Source organism: Pararge aegeria, chromosome 6 (genome assembly GCF_905163445.1).
Source record: "Pararge aegeria chromosome 6, ilParAegt1.1, whole genome shotgun sequence".
NCBI classification, from domain to species: domain Eukaryota; kingdom Metazoa; phylum Arthropoda; class Insecta; order Lepidoptera; family Nymphalidae; genus Pararge; species Pararge aegeria.
Genome location: NC_053185.1, coordinates 8,033,985 through 8,054,946, shown reverse-complemented (window position 1 = coordinate 8,054,946; position 20,962 = coordinate 8,033,985). Strand labels below are relative to the sequence as shown.

Sequence of the window (20,962 nt, the reverse complement as noted above, 5' to 3'; positions counted from 1 at the left end):
TTAATTTTTTTAGATGTTTAGTGTTGGAGTCTCCAAAAGATAATATTCCTAAATAAGATGAAGAAATACTTATCACTTGCAATATATAAAGGTATCAGCCAAGCCATTAGAAGGTAAAGAAAATTCCGTTTTATGATGAAATACCTACTATTAATTCAAAGTTACATATACAAAAACAAGTAAGTATATAATTAAGCTTAACTTACCTAATTAATATAAGCATAACGATTGAAATTAGGTAAAGCATTTTTTTGTCTTTAAAAATGAAGCAGAAATAAACAATATTATTATAGAAATATCTTTATTCAAAGGTAATATTTTCTTTACAATTGTTTTTACGGGTGTCAGTATCAGTTAGATGGACAATAATTATAAAAAAAAACAATAAATTTTTTATACTTCTTATTTATATTTTTACCTCGCTAGCTTGACTCCACGTTCCCTGGGCTCATAACACAGTCTGGTGGCTAGCTAGTGACTCTACGCTTCTTGGGCTACGGAATACAGTTTCGTGGCTAGCTAGTGAATCTGCGCTTCTTGTACTACGGAGTACGGTTTCCTGGCTAGCTAGTGACTCAACGCTTCTTGGACTACGGAGTACGGTTTCTTGGCTTTCTATAGGCCCCACACTTCTAGGCCTACGGAACACAGTTTCGTGGCTAGCTAGTGACTCCACACTTATTGGGCTACGATATACGCCCTCCTGGCTAGCAAACATTTCTTCGCTTCTTCTGTTGCGTGTTTTGACTCCTATTGTTTGCCATGGTCTGGTTCTTGCATGGGGATTCCAGTTAGGAATGATAACATCCCGATGTGTAGGTTTAGAAACTCCAGGAATGGAAATATCACGTTTATGTTTTAACTTATACGACTCGCAGGAATATAATGGGATCAGAACAGCGACCACGAATAATATCAATGACGTAGTTCTCAACATTTTGTAGGTAACAGTATTATCTCCAAATCCAATTATAAAATGAATCCAATGCTCGGTGTTGTGATCTTATATACTCACACTCATTTAAATTGCAGTTAAGGAAATATATTAAATTCCCTAGGTAAATATCGTCAGAGTAAAAGGGTAATTACCTGAAGTTATCTCTTTATTATTTTGTTTACAGAAAATTTTGTTTGTCTAAGCAATTATTAACTGTTTTAATTCTTGACCTACGTATTTATCGTTCGCACTACGGATAACCTCTTGAGGTGACCTACTTTGTTATTCCTTTCTGTTTTCTTATGCATGACGCCTCGCTGTAAATCCCCGTTTCACCAGCAAGAGTTCAATTTCCGATTGGAAAAGGTCTTTCCTTTTTTTTAGGTACCGTGGTATGGAACCCTCTTGTATTTTTGTTTGTCTATAAGTCACAGCCATTTAAAAGATATTACAGCTTATTATAGCAATACAAAAATTTAATATCAACATCGTCATTATTGTCCCAATTCTGGACACATGGCCCGAATCGGAAGCCCAACTGCGGGGCGATATAGAATGGTGATGAATGAAAAATAAATAAATAGTAAGTAGAAGGTACTAGTACATTTAAAACCAGGTATCCCGACATAGCGAAAGCCGTGATAGCCTACCTTCAGGCAGATCACCAGGAATTATACCGACCGAGTTCGATCCCCGGCACGCACCTTAGGCTTTACGGAGTTACGTGGGTTTTCAAAATGAAATAAATAAATATTATACGAAAATACACACGTCGCCATCTAGCCCCAAGTCAGCGTAACTTGTGTTATGGGTACTAAGCTAGCTGATGAATATTTTTATGAATATAAAACACATAAATACTTATAATATACAGATAAACAGCCAGGCACAGAAAAACATTCAGCATTTTTGTTACCATGCCCATAAGTGAACAGTTAGACGGCTTATACTTAAAGTCTGATCTGTGACTATATTTTAACCTGTCAATAAAAATTCCGAATTTAGAAAAAAAAAAACATTATGCACTGGCCATTAACATGGCCAAAACAAATCTAATTCCATAATAATAAAATCTATTCTTCGGCAGCTTAACATAGCATATAGTATCTGTCTTCCATGGTGAAAGCACGTATCCTTAGTTCCTTCGGACACGTTTCTAGGAACGTCCTTTGTTCATTGAACGGCTTGTAGTTCAGGGGCAAGTTGAGGGGTCCAGAGCACGCTGAAGTTGAGTGGTGACCGATGCGATGGAAGTAACAAATAAAGACTGTATTCGAAGCACCACTACACGAATACACCAGGCATCCGTTAGTTAAGAGTGGAAACGAATTTTCAAGCGATCCACAACACCTAAGTTACGACCTCGACTAGTCTGAAGTCAAGACTGAAGCGGTTAAGAATAATATTAAAGAGTGAAAAAACATCTACTATAATACGCACAAGCGCACTCTAACATAGGCTGTAGCATTACCTACCTACTACTGTGTGATGACAGACAAACATCTTAGGTACTCTTAGACTATTTTCCTTATGTTTTTGTTCCTTTGATAAATCCTTAACTAGCGACCCGTAAGGGCGCAATGTATGTTAGTGTGTATGTAATTTGAATTGGTTTTTCGTGAGTTTAAATGTCGCGCCCGCTAGCCGCCCTACCCCCGCTTTTTAAATCTTGTCTTCTTAGATAAGTAAATGTTATCTTCTAAGATATTCATTATAATGATTTGCTGTAAAGAAAATTTTTGATCCACATCAAATGCACAACGCATCTAATTAGTCTAGTCGACAAGCTGAAAATGGCACAAATTAGAGATACTGCTCTTAAAATTATGTGCGATGATAGCTCATTGGATCCGGAATGACGCCTAGAAGAATGTACCTAAAGCGTGTTTTACCACATAAAAAATTGCAAAACTTATAAACAATTGAAAAAAAAAATGGCATTTCGTTTTTTGCCAATATTTCATAAAATTAATATGTAAGAAATTAAAAAAAAAATCCGAAAGATGAGGAAATTTCCTATAAAAAACTCCCGGAACTCTTTCTCAATTATTTATAATTTTAATTTGCCGCTGAAAATAGGTCTGCGTGCGACATTTTTAGATTGCGCACGCGGCGTCAAATGCGTGAAGGGCACATTCCTTACTTAATTTAAAGTATTGAATGTATTTTTAAATTTATTTGAAAAAAATATTGTGTGTTCTGAATACTATGAATAATTTATTCCCGTTGAAAATTTTACTTAAAGTTAATTGTTCAATAAGTTAAACAATTGTTAACTAACAAAATTTACTCGAATTTCCGTCTTAATTGTAAGTGAAAAAAAATTTTACAACTATCTATATATATAAAAAAATGAATCCCTATATTACTTGGTCACGCCATCACGCGTGAACGGCAGGACCGATTTCACTTTTTTTTTGTTGTTTGTTATTGTCAGGAGAAGGTTCTTATTACAGAAAAAATTTAAAAACTTGCGCGGAAAATTAGATAATTTAAGAATAAGGATTCTTAGGAAAAATAAAATCTTAGGAAATTCTAAGGAAGAAAACCTAACAACCGTATAATATTATTTCTCATCTAACCTTAGCGCTTTGGACAATATAAACTAGATAGACTAACTACATATTATGTAGTGACTCGGTTTTTTGCACGCTACAAGTAAGAAGCCCTTGGCTGCAATATAAACTGACGGTGATATCACAGTCGAGGAGTGATGATCCAGCTCAGATGGTCGCTACCATCTAAGACCGCACCTAACAGGACCGCTGGCTAACCTGTTAGAGGTATGGCAGTTTATGGCAATTGTCTAAAGCATTGATTTCATATGTTACTGTATTAAACCCCTACCCTTTCTTCGCAGAATCGATCCGGAACGCTAAATCACTTGACTTGCACATCTTTAACGGTAGGATGATAACTAATTACGGCCGAAGTCCAGACCAGACCAGATAAAATTCAGAAATTATGAATTCCCAAATTGTCTCTCCCGGGAAACGAACCCAAGATTTTCCATTACAAACTACAACGCTCATCACTGCGAAACACCAAACTAACCAAGTGACCAAATAACATGCTGTAAAAGGCAGATTTGTATGCCTAACAATTACGTTTAAAAATTACATTTTAAGTTTTAATTTGTTTTCGACAAAAAAACTTGAACAATAGAAATGCTTGGGTGTGAATTACTCTAACTTCATACCTTAAAATTATTTTAATGTGAGATTATGATAAGAAAAAATTACCCGGCTAAGTTTGATGTGGGCTCTTCATAGACCAGCCTCGTAGCTTAAGGTTAGGTGAGGATCGAAGTTATCATCATCCCCTTACAATTATGTAAACATGTATATATATATATATATATATATATATATATAAACGCTTCATAAGTGCCTGTAAAAGGCATTAATGAATGAAGAATTTATGAATTTGAATTTACTCTTTATAATATTACTTACTTATTAGTGTAAAGTATAGATACGTACACAGTAGTTTTGTGCGAGTAGTGCTTTGACAAATGGTTATTATTATTTAATATCTAATATTTGGTAGGGATAAAACAGAAACATAAATTATTACTTAACAATATCTTTATTATTTTCATTATAAAATTACACTTTAGAATTGGGTTTACGTAGTACATTTTTAAGTTAAAAATTAAGAAATGGAACTGCTCAATAGCTGGTATCAGAAATGCATTGACCAGTTACATAATAATATTAGCGGACCCCAGCGCCATCTGTCGGGCTAATATTTTGTGAATCTAAACCATCCAGGGTGCCACCCAAACGTATACCAAAAAATTCATTCAAATCGGTGCAGCCGTCTAGGAGGAGTTCAGTGACATACACACGCACACAAGAAATATATATATAAAGATAACAGGGTGAGGTTTTAAAACTGGCATCGTATAAGCTTTTTTTTCCTTGCTAGATACTCGAAGTATTACCCACTGCCCATCAATGGGCACTTTCAGCACGCCGCTTCTAAGAATGCACCTGTGTTTCTGAAGCGTTCAGATCTCATACAGCTTGCTCATGCATGCTTAATCTGTCACACGATGCCAATATAAAAAACTCAACCTGTACATCGAGTATTAATGATTTGCGTATATGGGATAAGGCTGCCTTGGTGGTCCGGGGCGAGGGATGAACGGACCACTGGGTCTAGGGTATGGAAACGTTGGTGGTAGACGAGGTTTAAAATATACGTTTCTTTTCATTCGATACTCCGCTGCTCCTCTGAAGCTTGAACTACGTGCTAATCTTTTTTCTGGATTCATCCCCACATCATCGATTATGGTAAGTAAAGCGTAGTCTTCACTTGAAGGATCTTGAGGGTTTTGATTACCTTGAAATAGTAACAGCGGTTTTTCAGGAACGGCGCGAGCACTGCGAATGAGGGGTTCTTGTGGTGGAGGAGGTCGGTACGTCGGATAGATGATATACGGCCGCTGACCAATGCTGTCCCCGACCAAGACTACCAAAATTAAAATGAGTATTAACTTAAACATTTTCGTCGAACACTACGAAAGTAATCTTTAAAAGTGTATCAAAAGAGCATTGAGTTGGACCTTTATATTTACCGTATCTTCATAAAAACTTAAGGTGTATTCACATCGGTTGCTGAACAATTTTTCTACGGATCTCCTCATTTCTTATTTGATCACGTAGAGATACTCCCAGTATAGCTCTCCATTGCCCGCCGCTCTGAGCCTTCAGATGAGGTCCATAGTAAGCGACAATGCTTCAGAGCCACAAGACATAACTGGCAGCACGCACTTTTCAAAAGACGTTGCAATCCAGAAGCTTAAGTACTAAATCTATAAGCTTCTGGTTGTCTGACTTGCCGATGATTTAGTAGTATTAGCAGAGAATCTGAGAGACCTAAATATACTGCTAAATGCGTCTCAACAGGTGGGCCTAAACATGGACATGAGCAAGCAAAAAATAAATAAATAAATATACTACGAAAATACACACAGCGCCATCTAGCCCCAAAGTAAGCGCAGCTTGTGTTATGGCTGACTATGACTGATAAATATTTTTTTGAATAATATACATAAATACTTATAATATACAGATGAACCTAAATGTTTTTCAGTGTCTGGGCACTGAAAAACATTTAGGTTCATCACACAAACATTTTCCATGTGGGAATCGAACCCACGGCCTTGGACTCAGAAAGTAGGGTCGCTGCCCACTGCGCCAGTAGGCCGTCAAAAATATGTCCAACGCTCAAGTTTCTCTTCACACAGTAATCGTTGGGAGCTCTGCACTCGAGATTGTAGGTAAATACCTATCAAAGACACACGATCCAGTTAGGTTAGGTTAGAGCCGTTTGTTCGGCCTGAAATCTATTTAAGGTTTCGAACCATTAACTATTTAGTATGCAGCTCTTCAATTACAATTTTTATTTTTAATTTTTAGCTATGCTTCACAATAATCACCTATGCTATATCTAAATATAGATCTAAAAATTACGTTAACCTTAACTTTCCTCAATTGCTATCTATATTTCAAATCGGATTTTATATCTGATCGTGGCACTCAAACATGCAAGTACCTATACAAAATATTCAGCTTAAGAATTAATTAAGGATACAAACTCTCATTCCCTATTTCACCCGTGGTGGTATTTTCAAAATCTTGCAACATAAGTTTCTTACCTTTTAATCAAAAACCTAAATACAAAATATCACGAATGTAACTAAAATATTAACGGTCTTTCATACTCTTTGCAAAATTACGTTAAGATCCGTTTAACCTTTGTAACTTAGGCACGGCTTAGTAGCAAAAACTACAGTTTAATTTTTAATTTTTTGTTGTATATAATTTCGGTTATTGTAGGTTATTTATAACACATGGGTAAAAGGCTCCTTAGGCTTTTATCTAGATGTACTAAAGCCCTTTTTTCTAGATCTACTATTAAGTTACTACTACATAGATATTTACGCATGGCGGTTAATTTTTCACCGCACGCGGATGAACAGCTGCGTGACTTTTTTTTTCTTTTGGATTGCTTTTACCCCGACGTTTGTTTGAACACAAGACGCTCTTTATCACAGGCAAAAGGTGTTGATGCAGGTTGGCGAAAGACCTAGAGGGTGAGTACAAGTCATGAAGTTTCCCAAGGTAAGACTGAGCGATCATCCTGCACGTGGTTGTTGCCTGTTATTTGTTTGGTTCCTTCAGAAACAGATGTAACAGAAATCCTCAGTCGCATTCCTAGTAGGTACACCGCGAATTTTTCCTTTATTTCGATGAACAACCGGGACACGGTTTAACTATTTTTGACTAACTTATTTATTTTGCCTGAAAGAAAGCGGTGGCGAATTCGGAGATGAATTCCTCAAGAGTGAAAAATAAATGGATAACAACAATAACACAAAATAGCAGGTAATTGTTTTTTTTATTTAATATACAGAAACGTAATATAAGTCAGTACACTACAATCAAAATCAATCCTATTTTTACAAAGCTTATGTTACTTCTGGATAAAATAGATTTCTATTAGTAAAAAATGATTAAAATCGGTTGATCAAAAAAATCTTTCGTTCATAACATTAGTATAAGTAGATGAGTGTGAAATAGCCTCTTGTAGCTTTGATAAATGGGGGACTTTACTTTATTCGCTTAAACAGTAAAGTACCTACTTGCATGATACCTATTACACTGCTCCTAATTGACCTTGTTAATCTAAGATCACGTCAGGATTTGTTTTAAACCGATGTAAAAAGCAGGAGGTTCTCAATAATTCGTCTGTAGGTACTTAGGTATATATTTTTCATTTTGGTTTTTTTATTTGTTCGCGAGTAACGTTCTTTCTTTCATCGATTTTAATATTGAAAATATTTATGATAAATTTTTTTATTAAACGTTTCATCTTTTTTTTTGTTTCATTTATCGTCATTTTCTTATTATTTTTCCGTATTAGTAATTTGAAGGTGTAAAATAAACTTTCTTTTTTTAAAGAACTGACTTCTGCAAAACTAGGTATAACTTGATAACTAAAAAGCAAATAACTGTAAATAAGCAAACTCTTATAATGAGAAATACATGTGATGCACAACTTGAATAAATACTAAGGTACTTTAGAAAATCTGTCTCTCTTTATTGACCAAAAATTCACCTTTTTTCTCGCTATGTTCAGAGGACTGAGTGGCAAATATGAAAAAAAAATAACATAAAAGCAAGTAAGAGAAACCTTTACGTATCTATCTAATCTTTCTTTGGGCTACTAAAATGTTTTTTTGGGCTATCACTATCAGAATATACCATATCAAATATGCCTATTTATTAAGATCTCTTTTTAGGTCGTAGGTAGCACAGAACGTAGTATTTTCAAAACTTTTCCTGTTCCTTTTGTGTACCTAAGGGTAAGACCCGCGCACACAAAGAAATAGTGTTTACGATATGAGCACAAGCGTTAACAACCGTACGAATTTAAAACAAAACATTTGCATAATAACAATCAAATTCAGTTTGCATGTTTGTAATACTTACGTTCAAAGATAACCAAAGTAAAGTCCCGCTTTTAATATGACACATACCTACTTACTATTATCTAAATACTCACTTGTTTTCCTTAAGATACGATATAAAATCTCCGGTGCAATATCAACAAGCATCATTTGAAGAAGAGCTGAAGAGACAAGTGAAAATGTTCAAATTAACAGTGATTTTGTTCTTAGCAGTTTACGTCGATTATGCCTTGAGCCAGCGTTTTATTCTTCCGACGTACAGGCCTCCTCCACGAAGACCTGTACTTCGGAGAATTCGGGATGTGGGTGATCAAGAACCGTTGTGGCTAAACGAAGATAACAACATTCCTCGAGCGCCCGCCACTGGTGATCATCCAGTTCTGCCTTCATACATTGATGATATGAAACTGGACCCCAACAGAAGATATGTTCGTGATGTTAGTTATCCACAATGGTTATATCAAGGTGACAATATTCCACGAGCTCCAGCTAGCAGTGACCATCCTGTACTACCAAATATTATCGATGATATTAAGCTAGACCTAAACCGAAGATACGCCCGAAGCGTAGACTCTCCGAGCGCCCGGCGATCCGGTGGAAGCCGTTCAAAGTCCAGCAGAAGTCATGATACTGGCCGGACTCATCCTGGGTATAATCGGCGAAATGCCTGAGATTAGCATGTTTATACCTACTATACAATTTAGGAAAGTACCTACAGTTACAATAATTATAATCTATAATGTAGAACTATATCTATATACTTAAAATTATTAATTTTGACGTGTATTAATTATTTCAATTAAATAAATATATTTTAAAAAAAGCACCTAAAACGATTTTTTTATTTTTCACATAGGGTAGCCAGATACAGGTAATCCGCAACCACTGACTTCTGTTATACTAGGTATAGTATAATTATTAGAGGTCAGTGTCCACAACGAAACAATATAACCCGATATTAATAACAATAAATAAAATAACGTGTTTCAAATAATTATACTTAAAGCTAAATAATATAAAATACAAGCGGACCCCAGCGCCATCTGTCGGGCTGATTTGTGAATCTAAACCATCCAGGGCGCCACCCAAACGCATACCAAAAAAATCATTCAAATCGTTCCAGCCGTTTAGGAGGAGTTCAGTGACATACACACGCACACAAGAAATATATATATGAAGATTACCTATGGTAGGTAGTAAGTTTTAATTTTTCGTATGAAATTAAGATTTTGAAGGTGCCTAACGTCGTTAGAAATCACATAAGAGTTTGTGAAACGATTTGTTTATCGAAGAATCACCTAAATCACTAGTAATCCGATATAGATGATCAGGTTTATTGAAAAAAAAAATTTGTTTCTGTTAAAGTTTAAGTTTTTTTTAAGATTTTTAGACTATTAGTTTATGGGTTTTTTCCTGGTCTGTGATCCGTTGGTGTCAGACGTCACTGTCGTCGGTCGTCTGTCAGTGTCAGAAAAAAATTGTCGGAAGGGATCTCTTATTATATGTGAATATTTTTAGGAGTGCTCTAAAAACCTTCAGTTTATAAGTTTATTCAATATACTATATTTTTTCACAAACGTTTTTCAGTTTTGTAAATTTTTATAGTATTTCCAAATGTTGACTGTAGTGTGGGCACTTGTCTTGCCGTAAAGTATGTCTATTGATAAATTAAAAATTGTTTAATGCAAATTACACGGGACAAATAAACAAAAAAGTGCGATTTGAGAAAGTATTAAAACACTATGGGTGACGGTCAACAAAATATGGGTGAGCCATACTTAAAAACTACCCACTTACAATTTTTTTCAATTATAATTTCCAACCAATATTATTAAATCTTAGTCAGGCACCTTTATACCTTAAAACACAGTGTCTCATATAATATCTTTGTATCACATCTATTCCGGCTAGGCCAAACACGAAAGTAATATTATTAAAAATAAATTTCAGATGATTTAGAGATGCTTACAGCGCTTTATGATTTTGAGGCGACACTGGCTAAAACCATCAGTTTTTCGGAGGGTGAATTTTTCTTTCTGCAGCAGACTAACACAAAGCAAAGAAACTGGTGGCATGTTGTTAATAGAAAAGGCCATGTAGGATTTGTGCCATCCAATTATGTAGCTACAGTGAAGGTAACTCGCAATTAACAAATACCACAGCTTAGCAATTATACAGTTAAGAAGCACACATACATAGTTACGATGAGGTTAGACTTTTATAATATTAGTTATTCTGCCATGTGGTTTTACCTAAATTTCCTCATAAATGTGTCTTAGACTAATAATTTTGACATCTTAAAAAATCTATCACAATAATAATAATAAATGATAATATATATAATGAAATAATGATGAATTTTACTACTGTACTACTATAAGTTGTCTGTAAGTTGTGCTTTGTTGGGCTGGTTTGAGGGACTCAAATGAAACATTTACGTTGATTTTACAGGCAGACTAAATTATGTTGTAAAATCCCAAAAGTATGTTTACTACAAAACTGTAAGATATTGCTAAACTGCGGTAATACAAAGTTACATTGTTCTACAGTTACATTTTGGTTGCAGGTTGAGCCTGAGTTTTTCTTGGCGTTTGTTAATGCTAGTATCAAGAGTTTAAATGAATGTAATGCAATGACAACACAAAAACAAGAGTTGTTATCGAAACTGAATGAGAAGAAAAAGCAATTGCAAGTACTAGTGAAGCCTCCAAGTAAGAAACAGCCAGCCCCACAGCCACCAGTAAACCTAGATGAGAACACCCCTCCTAATGGAGTATCACCCTGCTTTGATTTAAGACCTGTGGTGTCACAACAGCATATTGCTGAAGAGCTACAGTCCTGTTCATCACCATCTAAGTCTGTGAACAGTGCTGTTACAAAAGGTTAGATTTACATAATATTAAATACTAAAATAAATATAAAAATTTCTTTGGTTAATGAACACAGAAATATAGGTTTGTTAATTGGTTATTTTTATTGAATAAAAATTATTCTATGTTTTATACTCTTTGAATTGAGCTATTAAAATACAATTTAGTCATAATTTGTCGGTAAAGTATATAACATAAGTAATTTAAACTTTAACCCAATCTCTTAGAAAACCACCACAAGAATGCAATTATATTACTTAAAATTCGATAATATATATTCATTTGTAATTTGTAGATATCTTTGTAAAAATTAAAAGACATTTATCATTTTAACAGTTAACTAAACCCCTAAAGATTTCCACTATAAAATTGATGTAATATCTCTTATAGATGCTGATGAAGACAAAAAGACAGCCAGTATTAAAACCACCTCAAACCAGTTATCATCAGACACTGACAATCAAGATGACAACAGTCAAGATAGCAGTGAAAGTATAAAACCGAATGCCATATATGAGATTGTCCAGGCAGTGCGCAAGGAAACGCAATTGAGCCATGAAATGTCCAAAGTTGCTGTTGAAACAGTTTTAATTTCATTAAGAGTAAGTATTTTATTACAGTGTAACTCTTAATGCATGTTCATTTTTGGAAGTATTGGTATGACCGTTAATTTAAGATAAAATTTTCTGTAATACATAGGGCAGTTTTTCAAAATTAGTCATCTTGCCTATTACAACAATGAATAAAAGTTCCCAAAATGAATGTTAAGAGAGCTTAAAGCTAGAACTTTTCAATGCGATCCCTATTACAGAATGGTACTATTGAATTTAAGGCAATGATGTCTTACTTTGTCCAGGAATTTCTGCCTGGGGGTGCAGCGAGGTCAATAATCGATGCACTTCTACGTGAAGCGAACAGCAACATCACGTGTCCTAAGAACGCCATTGACGCGGCACCTGACGCTCTACGGATGATGACAGCTCTGAATGTGCTGTCAAAAGCAGCAAATGACGCACAGCAAAGAGGCTGGGCATTGCATGATGACGCCCATGATATACAAACACAGTTATTGGAACTTATCTCTGTCATGGTATGATGCTTTGTAATGATATATGAGGGCATTCATAATGAGTCTAAATAATGAGTCTGAATTGATGTATCTGACCAAGCGGCACATGACTGAATCGTCCCCGCGCGCACTGCTCAGTTTTTCGTTCCCCATCTTGTAAAGTTGACTGTGCGCTCGTTTAAGTTTGATATATACTGTTTACGTTAACTTTTGCTCTTCTACTTTGGATATTGATTTAAACATAGTGATTTGACTCGATTTTTGTGTTTGTTGTTATATAGTACGAACTTTGTTTCAACATGTTGAAAAGTGGACGTATAATCAACAGCCAGTCACGCGAATTGGTTGTGAAGTTAAAGGAATACTTAGAGCGAACGAACACTTTACAATACATAATCATATCAATCAAGTACTGATACAAACTTGAATTGATTTATCGTGAGTATCGAGTACCGAGTCTTATGGTTCCATAAATAGTTACGTCGCGATGACAATTGTCAAAACGGGCCTATTACTTTTTTATGACTATAAAGCTTACATCCACCTATAACCGAACTATTGGTTTTGTAACAGTATTTCCTAGGAAGAGGTTCTTAACAGATTCACTATCCTATATCCTTACTTCGATCTCCGCACATTTATTTAGGATATTGAGTGTTTGTTAGATACACCAATATCTACTGTCGAGTTTAATTCTATTTGTTATGTTATATGATAAAATGTTTTTGCTTTCAGTCAAACGCAGATGTGAACATATCTCAACATGTTCTAAGCAGTCACCGGTATATCTATGTTACCACTCTCGTTCAGTATTATCAAATGGAGACGCGTTGGCCGCTTAGACAACTGTTACTACAGGTATAATAAATAAAATTTTACTTCTATTAAAATATTAATCAAAGAGTCATAGAAGCAAACTACTCGGTAATCTAGATACAAGACACCACGCCACGCGATTCGAAATGAATTCCTAGGATTTTGTACACACTACATCTGATCTGGAAGGGAGAATAAGATGGTGTGTATGCGACTATAACAACTTCACATCTACAACAAAGATCAGTCTTACCTTTTAACAAAATAACGTAACCTGTCGAAACCTTTATATAGGGTTAAAATAAAATAAATATACTACGACAAAACACACATCGTCATGTAGCCCCAAAGTGAGCGTAGCTTGTGTTATGGGTACTAAGATGACTGATGAATATCTTTATGAATTCATATACACTGTTTCATAAACATCAACATTTTATTAATGTGTATAAACCTGTGCCTGAGACAGGTTTCCTAACTCATAGCCTAGAGGATTATACAGCTTCTATCCCCATACAGCTGCAATGATGATGACCTGGTTTAGGTAACATACTATAAATCTAACAACGATTATTATGAGTTAGTGAAAGGAACCGATAACGATATCTCCGATGCACGGAAAAAGGTAAAGGTCTTTGCACCTTTAAAGACAGTTGCTGTCTATGATTATGTTGTCAATTAAATCGACTGACTTCTGCTATCGAAACTAAGCCATAAGCGAAACTAAACCTTAAACATTTACTACATATTTGTTTAAATAAGTATAAATATTACTAATGAATCTCCAATGCATTTCTAGGCATTTGGAGTAATGTGCGGTTTGGAAAGAACAGCGCTGGCAACCCTAGCCCTCTCAGCGCTACCGGCTGAAATAGCGAGGGATATGCGAGACAACCCTCACGCAGTCAGTCGACTGTCACACTCCGCTTTGCTATTGTCTATGGTACTGTCTATGGGAGATAAACTACCGATTACACATTTTGGTGAGCGTTAGTTTTTCTCAAATCTTCAATATCCGGAACTTCTAGGGGGCTTACTGCGATCATTTAAAGCAGTATCATTTCTATATTGTTGACGCTCATGTCACAGAATAATAATCCTTATTTGTTTAGATATGCCATATAAAACTACTAGTGTCAGATAACGCTGCTATAAGCGATGGTAGTAAGCTCAGGCAGGCCAGACTTAAGACTTTTTCGAAGCTTATTAGAGATTCCAAGTCGTGCACGTTTCCTTATAACACGTCTTTGATCTTAAATCAGAAATCTTTTTATTTTATTCCCTTCTTCGAAAAACTCTATTTACACATCTTAAAATAGTTGTTTGATTTTCCAAACAGAACAGTGTAACATGATTAGAATGACTTTGAGACTTAAGCATAACAGCGAATTATCACCATTAACACCAACATATCATATAGTATTTTATTTTATTTTATTTTATTTCTTACTACCCTACCCTACTACAACCTAAACAATCTTAAGTCACCAAACATGGATAAACCTAACCTAACGTAACCTAGGCCTGTTAACATAATAAACTATTTATTAGTCTTTATACTGATTGAAACATCTGTTTCAGAACAACTGGGCGTAGAGTTCGCTCAGTTCCTGCTATATTTTATTGAGAGTCCGCCAGATACAGACATGGATGAACAAATTCCGGATCTGTTCCTCACACTTGTTCTGGCGTACAATCTGCAGTTCGAGAACCTGTACGAGAATCTTCTGCTCAATGCTCTCGAATCAATAGACAACGCTAAAACTTTCTGCGAGAAAGTGCTTTTGCTGCTCAATCGGGAAGGTAAAATACACTTTACTCTTTGAGCTATTCAAGACTTCAATCTGCATGCTAAATTTCATCCAGATCCGTTCAGCCGTTCTGGCATAATTGAGTAACAAATATCTATCCAAACTTTTTTATTTATAATATTAGTATTTTATTAATTATAGAGGATCCAGTACACATTTTCGATCACGAACCAGCGCCTACGCACTCTGTTCTGAAGGTGATGATAGATATTTTCAGTCGGAGGAAGACAGCTGGACACTTCTATACAAACGATCTCAAAGTGGCCATCGGCATTATTGTGAGGCAGCTAGCTGACCTCTGCCCTGGAGATATTGTAAGTACATCTATTAAAACGGAAACACACAAGTAGTAGCAAAATCTTATTCGTTGTATGTTACATTACATAGGATTTTGAATTTAAACAGCAAAACGGTCAGCGAGTCTATTCAATTTGAAAGAAGTACAATTTTTAAGCTTTGGGCGTTAAGTCCCGTTGCGTTGATCGTGTTTCAATAATAAAAACACAATTGTTACCTGTGATTCACACCGGTACAGTATATTCTGCGAAACGTTCAGCGTTTCGCACGTTGAGATTATAGCAAAAAATGGTGGGTTGATAGCAAATAAAATCACTACTTTGTAACACTGTGTATTCTAAACAGTTAAACGAGCAATTAACTGTATTAAAACGTTAAAAAAGCAGCAGCAGTATCTTAACTTATACGTAGGTTTCGTAGCGTTACACTTTTATTACTGTGGATGCTACGCTTGAATACTCGAGTCGGGTCAGTTCAAAAACTATCGTTATTGAGCTAGTTTATAGCCATAAATTATGAAGATCTTTTCAGGCGTTTCAAGGTCATCGGCATACGTTACACTTTTCTTACTGTTTATGCCACGTTTGAATATGCGAATCTAGTCAATTAAAAACGGTTGTTACTAAGCTGTTTTGAAAATTTATGAAGATCTTTCCTGTCACGTCATTCACTTATTTCCTACTTGCCAAAAGAGTTGCCAATTTTGTGTTACCTGCGGTTTACGCCGCGTTACCTAAAGGTCGTAATGATATGTTATATTTGTGCCTCGCGGGTATCTGCTCATAAACTTATTTTGCCGTTAATATTTAAATTTATTCTAATTTTTATCTCCTAAACGAAAGCACGAAAGCATTTCATAACGTCAACTATTTTATAGCGTCGTCAACAATATCTCAAGATACTGCGGGGCATTCTACGTAACACGGATTACGGTGGCCACTTGTACCGGCGGGAGGACTTGCTCCGTTGTTTCGCGCGCATCATCTGCGAAGAGGGAGACCTGAGTCGGGACGACAAGGCGCTAGTTCGAGCTATATCAAACGAATTCCCGCAGTACTTCCAGGTTTAATGTATGAGGTTGAGTGTTCGGGATTTTGCGGTGCGACAAGCGATAAAAAGGTAAAGGAATAAAAGAGTGTAAACTAGTAGTCACTATTAGACAAGAGTAACAAGTTAACTTTTAAAAAGGCATTTTCGATTTGTGAAACAACAAATTATGTGCTATGTAATCGTCGTTATGCCGATGCTTCGCCTGTCAAGCCGTTTGTCGCATCGCGGAAAGCGATCATCCTTGGATTTAGTTCTCTGTAAAAGCAACAATTTCTCTATAGAAGCAAATTGAACAATTTATTTTCTCATCATGTAAATTGTTCTTGGATCCTGCCTCTGGTGTAAAAAAAAACTTGCACTAAGGCTATTTGATATAAATCGCCTATTATAGGTATATCTACAAACAGAGTAAGTACTATATGAAGAGTAGATAAACTTTTAACTCTTTTATGATAACGTCTTTGTTTCCTTTGTATATGCAAATTTATAATTAACTTAAACGATTAAAAGGAAACAAAAAAATAATAAGATTATTAATAACTAAAGGAATACAAATTCTATGCACAAAGATAAATTATTATTGTTTTGATCTTTAAATGGAGAGTCTATAACAATTTTTCAATTAATCATTTAACTGAAACTCTTATTATAATATTAAAATTATTCTAGTCGAATATATTTATTAATCGTTTCAATATTATTAGAAATATAAATCTTGACGCCTTCATTACATTTTAAGGTGAATTTCAAAGAGATTTTAAGATGGGAAAGTGAAATTCGTTATCGGCTGTGTTATTGTCTATAATCCCAAGGTTTGCTTCATTGTTATACTAACTTGTAAGTGTGGAAGGGCCACATTATTTCACACAACACAAAATACTTCTTCATTGATATCCGAATGAGCAATACTTAATATATTATGTTTCGAGAGCGTATACAATTTTAACGGGGTGTTTGACTAAAGCTCTATGCACCATATTGACAAGATGCCGACCATTCCTCTCAATTAGAGCATGGAAAAGTGAACTTTATATAAAATAAGTTTTTATGGAAACTATGAATATAGTTCGACAATCAGTGCACAGCTTGTCGACACCATGTTGACCGTGCGCTGATATTTAATATCGAGCTGTACAAAAAGGTTTTAAAGGCAAACCAGGAGTGGTTTTCAATTCTGAAATACTTTAACATAGAAGTAAAATGGATTTTATTTGCCTTGAATTAAAACTCAAATATGCCTGCATTTCTTTAGCTAGGTCTTTTGACAAAACGTTTGTTAAACAAAAATTAGAACTACTGGATTTGCGACTGTAAGACGTATGACATTAGGTCGACGACACAGAGTTTGATAAGGGAAAACGACTCGATTACGAGCGAGCAAATTTTGTACTAAGGCTACAGTAGACAGATTGACGACGCGTTGACTACGAGTAGTCAGCGAGTAGTCAACTAGTCAACGTCTGGTGGAATTTCTAGAGGACGATTCGTAAGTTTGTTTGTTTGGTGTTGAGTCAATCGAATGAATGAGCGAAGTTTAAGCTGTAAGTTTGTACCTTTAAAAGCTTTTTAAATAAATATTTGCCGGTGAATTATATTACTTATGGAGTTGTCTTTCGATAAGTTAGTAAGCAAGTCTTAAAGATATAAAATTTAAACATCTTTTATTATAAAAGAAAAAGTATAAATCTATTTGGCTATTCATACTAATGTTTAATAAATATTACAATTTTAAATAGTTAAGATTATTCTAATTATGTCTTCTAAAGGATAATCATAAAAATTTTAATAGATATCCATAGTTAAAACATATTTATATTATAATAAAATATTTTCGTTGGCATAACAGTTTAGATTTAGCACATCAGTGTTTGTGATTGCGAAAATATTTGTAGGATATTAATATTAATATTGCACAGTTTAGTAATATTATTTTGAATAATATATATTGATGATTATATATATTTATGTTTACTGCAGCTTTTGTCATGTATTTTTCATTGTTATATTACTGTTTATGCCATTTTTTATATGCTATATATGTACTGAATAAAATGTTTGAATATTAATTAATTTTCTCATAAAGTCTAGTCTAGATAAAGACTAGTAGACATCTCATTCATCTCACGGCATGCACAGGATGTTTCTTAAATTATTCGTTATTCGTTCAAACATTTAGTATTTAGTAAATCGTTATTACGAGCTTGAATTATTAAAATCGGTTATTTTATGTTAAGAAGGTAGTTTTCTAAAATACTTTTAGTATCTGTACTTAGTAATGTTAATAAATATATTTACGATATTTTGTTATGTGCCATTTAACGCACCAAAGATTTAGGTTAAACGCAGGCACTAAATAGCTTATGTATTTGTCAATTATTCAAACCATATTAACGAGAGCCAAGTATATTTATGTACAACCGAAAAGTGTATTTTTTCTTACATAGATTATAATATTATCGTATTTTTTAGGCCTAACAGGGGGCATTTGTGCAAATAAAGATATACAGAACGTCAAATGTAATATCAGAACTAAACTAAATTGGCATGTCTAGTAAGTTCTAAGTATAGTTCTATCCTTTTCGAGGAGTAACATTGTAAAAAGGACGGCACTACTGGCAAGCCAAAGTAAATTTAGTTTAGTTTAGTGGTATTGTGTTAACAACCGAATCGGCATCATCATATTTTGTTAATTTCGTAACAAAGTATAGTCAGCCTTGCTTATAAAACCTGAATTACATTTAAATGAAAACTGGTACTTACCATTAATCAAATGGTTATGAATGACTTAAACTCATTAATGTTTATAAGAAAGGCTGTGTCTTAATAGCAAAATAGTCTTTACGTATTAAAACATATTTTTGCATTTCGTGTGTGCGTATGTGTGTGAATAGAAATAAATATTTGCTTACCTCCCACCGAGATAATACTTATAATGTATACCTATTAAATTACTTATATAGCTAAGAAATATATCACAATTTGATCAAACCTCATATAATACTCGGGTATACTCGTAGTTTGCCCCAAATCCTCATTAATATTTTGAAATATGTAGTTTTAAAAATAATATTTACCATAGAGTTATTCAATATTCCTTAAATTTTATTATATCATTATTCTAGACTATCGACCAAAACACCAGGGTTAAGAATAAAACTTTAAAAAATCAAGATTTATTTTTAATTTTATTATAAACACGGCCTGTGGCGTGATTGTAGCATTTAAGTCCAAATTATGTACATGTCACTGGTACTTCGCTGTCTGGTTTTTTGTTCGTTTTGTGGGTAAATTTATCCGTTAGATAAGAACATTGTCTACATTCCGCGTCCGCGTTACTTTGGATCTTTTCCTTCTAGCATTTAATACTTAAAATAAGCAATATTTTTGAATTATAAGACTAATTATTATGAAACACTCTTGTTTTTGCGAACAAATGAATTCTAATCTAGCATTTACTTGTAAAAAAACTTTGTGGCCAAAAAGATTGGAGCATATTGTATCAAACGCAAAGTTTTAGCTTGATTTGTGTCGAGTCGTTTATATTAAGCAAGCTGATAACTTCACCTTCACTTTATATTTATTAGATATGTTATCTACGTCATATTTCACGTATTTTTGATTGAATGAAGCAATACAGGCTTTTTGAGACGTGTGATCGCCGCAGACAAGCGGCGCGGCTGGAGTAGGGAGCCTAATGTAACAACAACAGCGGCGTTAATAAAGTGCCAGCGTGTTTACTAACTTCGCTTAAACCAGTGTTAATTTAAAATTATTAAAGACATACTTTGACATACTTTGACGGCCGAGTGGCGCAGTGGGCAGCGACCCTGCTTTCTGAGTCCAAGGCCGTGGGTTCGATTCCCACAACTGGAGAGTGTTTGTGTGATGAACATGAATGTTTTTCAGTGTCTGGGTGTTTATCTGTATATTATTAGTATTTATGTGTATTATATTCATAAAAAAATATTCATCAGCTATTTCAGTACCCATAACACAAGCTACGCTTACTTTGGGGCTAGATGGCGATGTGTGTATTGTCGTAGTATATTTAATTTCATTTTAATTTTAATATTTAATACTTTGACATCTAAATAAGAATTATAATAATTCTGAAAGAGAGCCTTAACATTATGAAATGAATACTGCTATAAGTGACAGTAGTGAGCACACCGGGAATGTTAGACCAGAGCATTTGCATATTTATCCAACCCTCGATTCATAAGTAACAATAAATAGATTCCCTTGTTTAGATCTCTAAATCCGAGACTTGGAGTAGCTTTTCTGAAAGTTGCTCTCGATCTATATATATCTATGCTAACGTCGCATGCGAGCGTCGTTAGTTAAGCGTTTGAGCTTCAAGAAACAGCTCTCTGTTTTGTATTATTTCATACAAAAATCTCATGAATAATTAAACTGTTTATCTCATATAAAAGTAAATCTTTTTCTTAGCAAAACTGGTGGGTTTACTTTTTTTTTGTGGCACAATAATATTATGCTAAGAGAGTGTTTTTGTGTGAAAACTTTAGTAATTTATTAAACAAAAAAAACTACTGGTTGTCATCTGAATTTGGATGTAGGTAAGCTGTAAACAAAAACATTTGTTGATGGTGTTTTTGTGTAAAATGTTGCACT

The 20,962-nt window shown here is 34.5% G+C and overlaps 3 protein-coding genes across 3 annotated transcripts; 2 read left to right on the top strand and 1 right to left on the bottom strand.

Moving 5' to 3' along the window:
* Nucleotides 1-287: 287 nt before the first annotated feature.
* On the bottom strand, nt 288-5,462 carry LOC120624281. The gene is made up of 2 exons (XM_039890731.1): nt 5,039-5,462; nt 288-1,002 (listed from the first exon to the last, which is right to left on the bottom strand). The coding sequence occupies exons 1-2, from the start codon at nt 5,445-5,447 to the stop codon at nt 449-451; spliced, it is 963 nt and encodes a 320-aa protein (XP_039746665.1). The 5' UTR covers nt 5,448-5,462; the 3' UTR covers nt 288-448.
* Nucleotides 5,463-8,549: 3,087 nt separating this feature from the next.
* Nucleotides 8,550-9,239, top strand: LOC120624517 (lebocin-4-like). Its single transcript, XM_039891109.1, has one exon. The coding sequence runs from the start codon at nt 8,597-8,599 to the stop codon at nt 9,086-9,088; it is 492 nt and encodes a 163-aa protein (XP_039747043.1). The 5' UTR covers nt 8,550-8,596; the 3' UTR covers nt 9,089-9,239.
* Nucleotides 9,240-9,896: 657 nt separating this feature from the next.
* Nucleotides 9,897-19,500, top strand: LOC120624440 (NCK-interacting protein with SH3 domain). The gene is made up of 10 exons (XM_039890984.1): nt 9,897-10,184; nt 10,368-10,552; nt 10,984-11,299; nt 11,678-11,889; nt 12,144-12,377; nt 13,092-13,214; nt 13,972-14,155; nt 14,754-14,975; nt 15,125-15,297; nt 16,158-19,500. The coding sequence occupies exons 1-10, from the start codon at nt 10,160-10,162 to the stop codon at nt 16,347-16,349; spliced, it is 1,866 nt and encodes a 621-aa protein (XP_039746918.1). The 5' UTR covers nt 9,897-10,159; the 3' UTR covers nt 16,350-19,500.
* Nucleotides 19,501-20,962: the final 1,462 nt, after the last annotated feature.

Excerpts from the sequence above, each read along its gene's own strand:
- LOC120624281 (XM_039890731.1), bottom strand. The coding sequence starts at position 5,447 with ATGTTTAAGTTAATACTCATTTTAATTTTGGTAGTCTTGGTCGGGGAC. Across the intron at positions 1,003-5,038 it reads GCCTTATCCCATATACGCAA|ATCACAACACCGAGCATTGG; the intron begins ATCATTAATACT and ends TGAGTATATAAG.
- LOC120624440 (XM_039890984.1), top strand. The coding sequence starts at position 10,160 with ATGGGTGACGGTCAACAAAATATGG. Across the intron at positions 14,156-14,753 it reads ACTACCGATTACACATTTTG|AACAACTGGGCGTAGAGTTC; the intron begins GTGAGCGTTAGT and ends CATCTGTTTCAG. Across the intron at positions 15,298-16,157 it reads ACCTCTGCCCTGGAGATATT|CGTCGTCAACAATATCTCAA; the intron begins GTAAGTACATCT and ends ACTATTTTATAG.
- LOC120624517 (XM_039891109.1), top strand. The coding sequence starts at position 8,597 with ATGTTCAAATTAACAGTGATTTTGTTCTTAGCAGTTTACGTCGATTAT.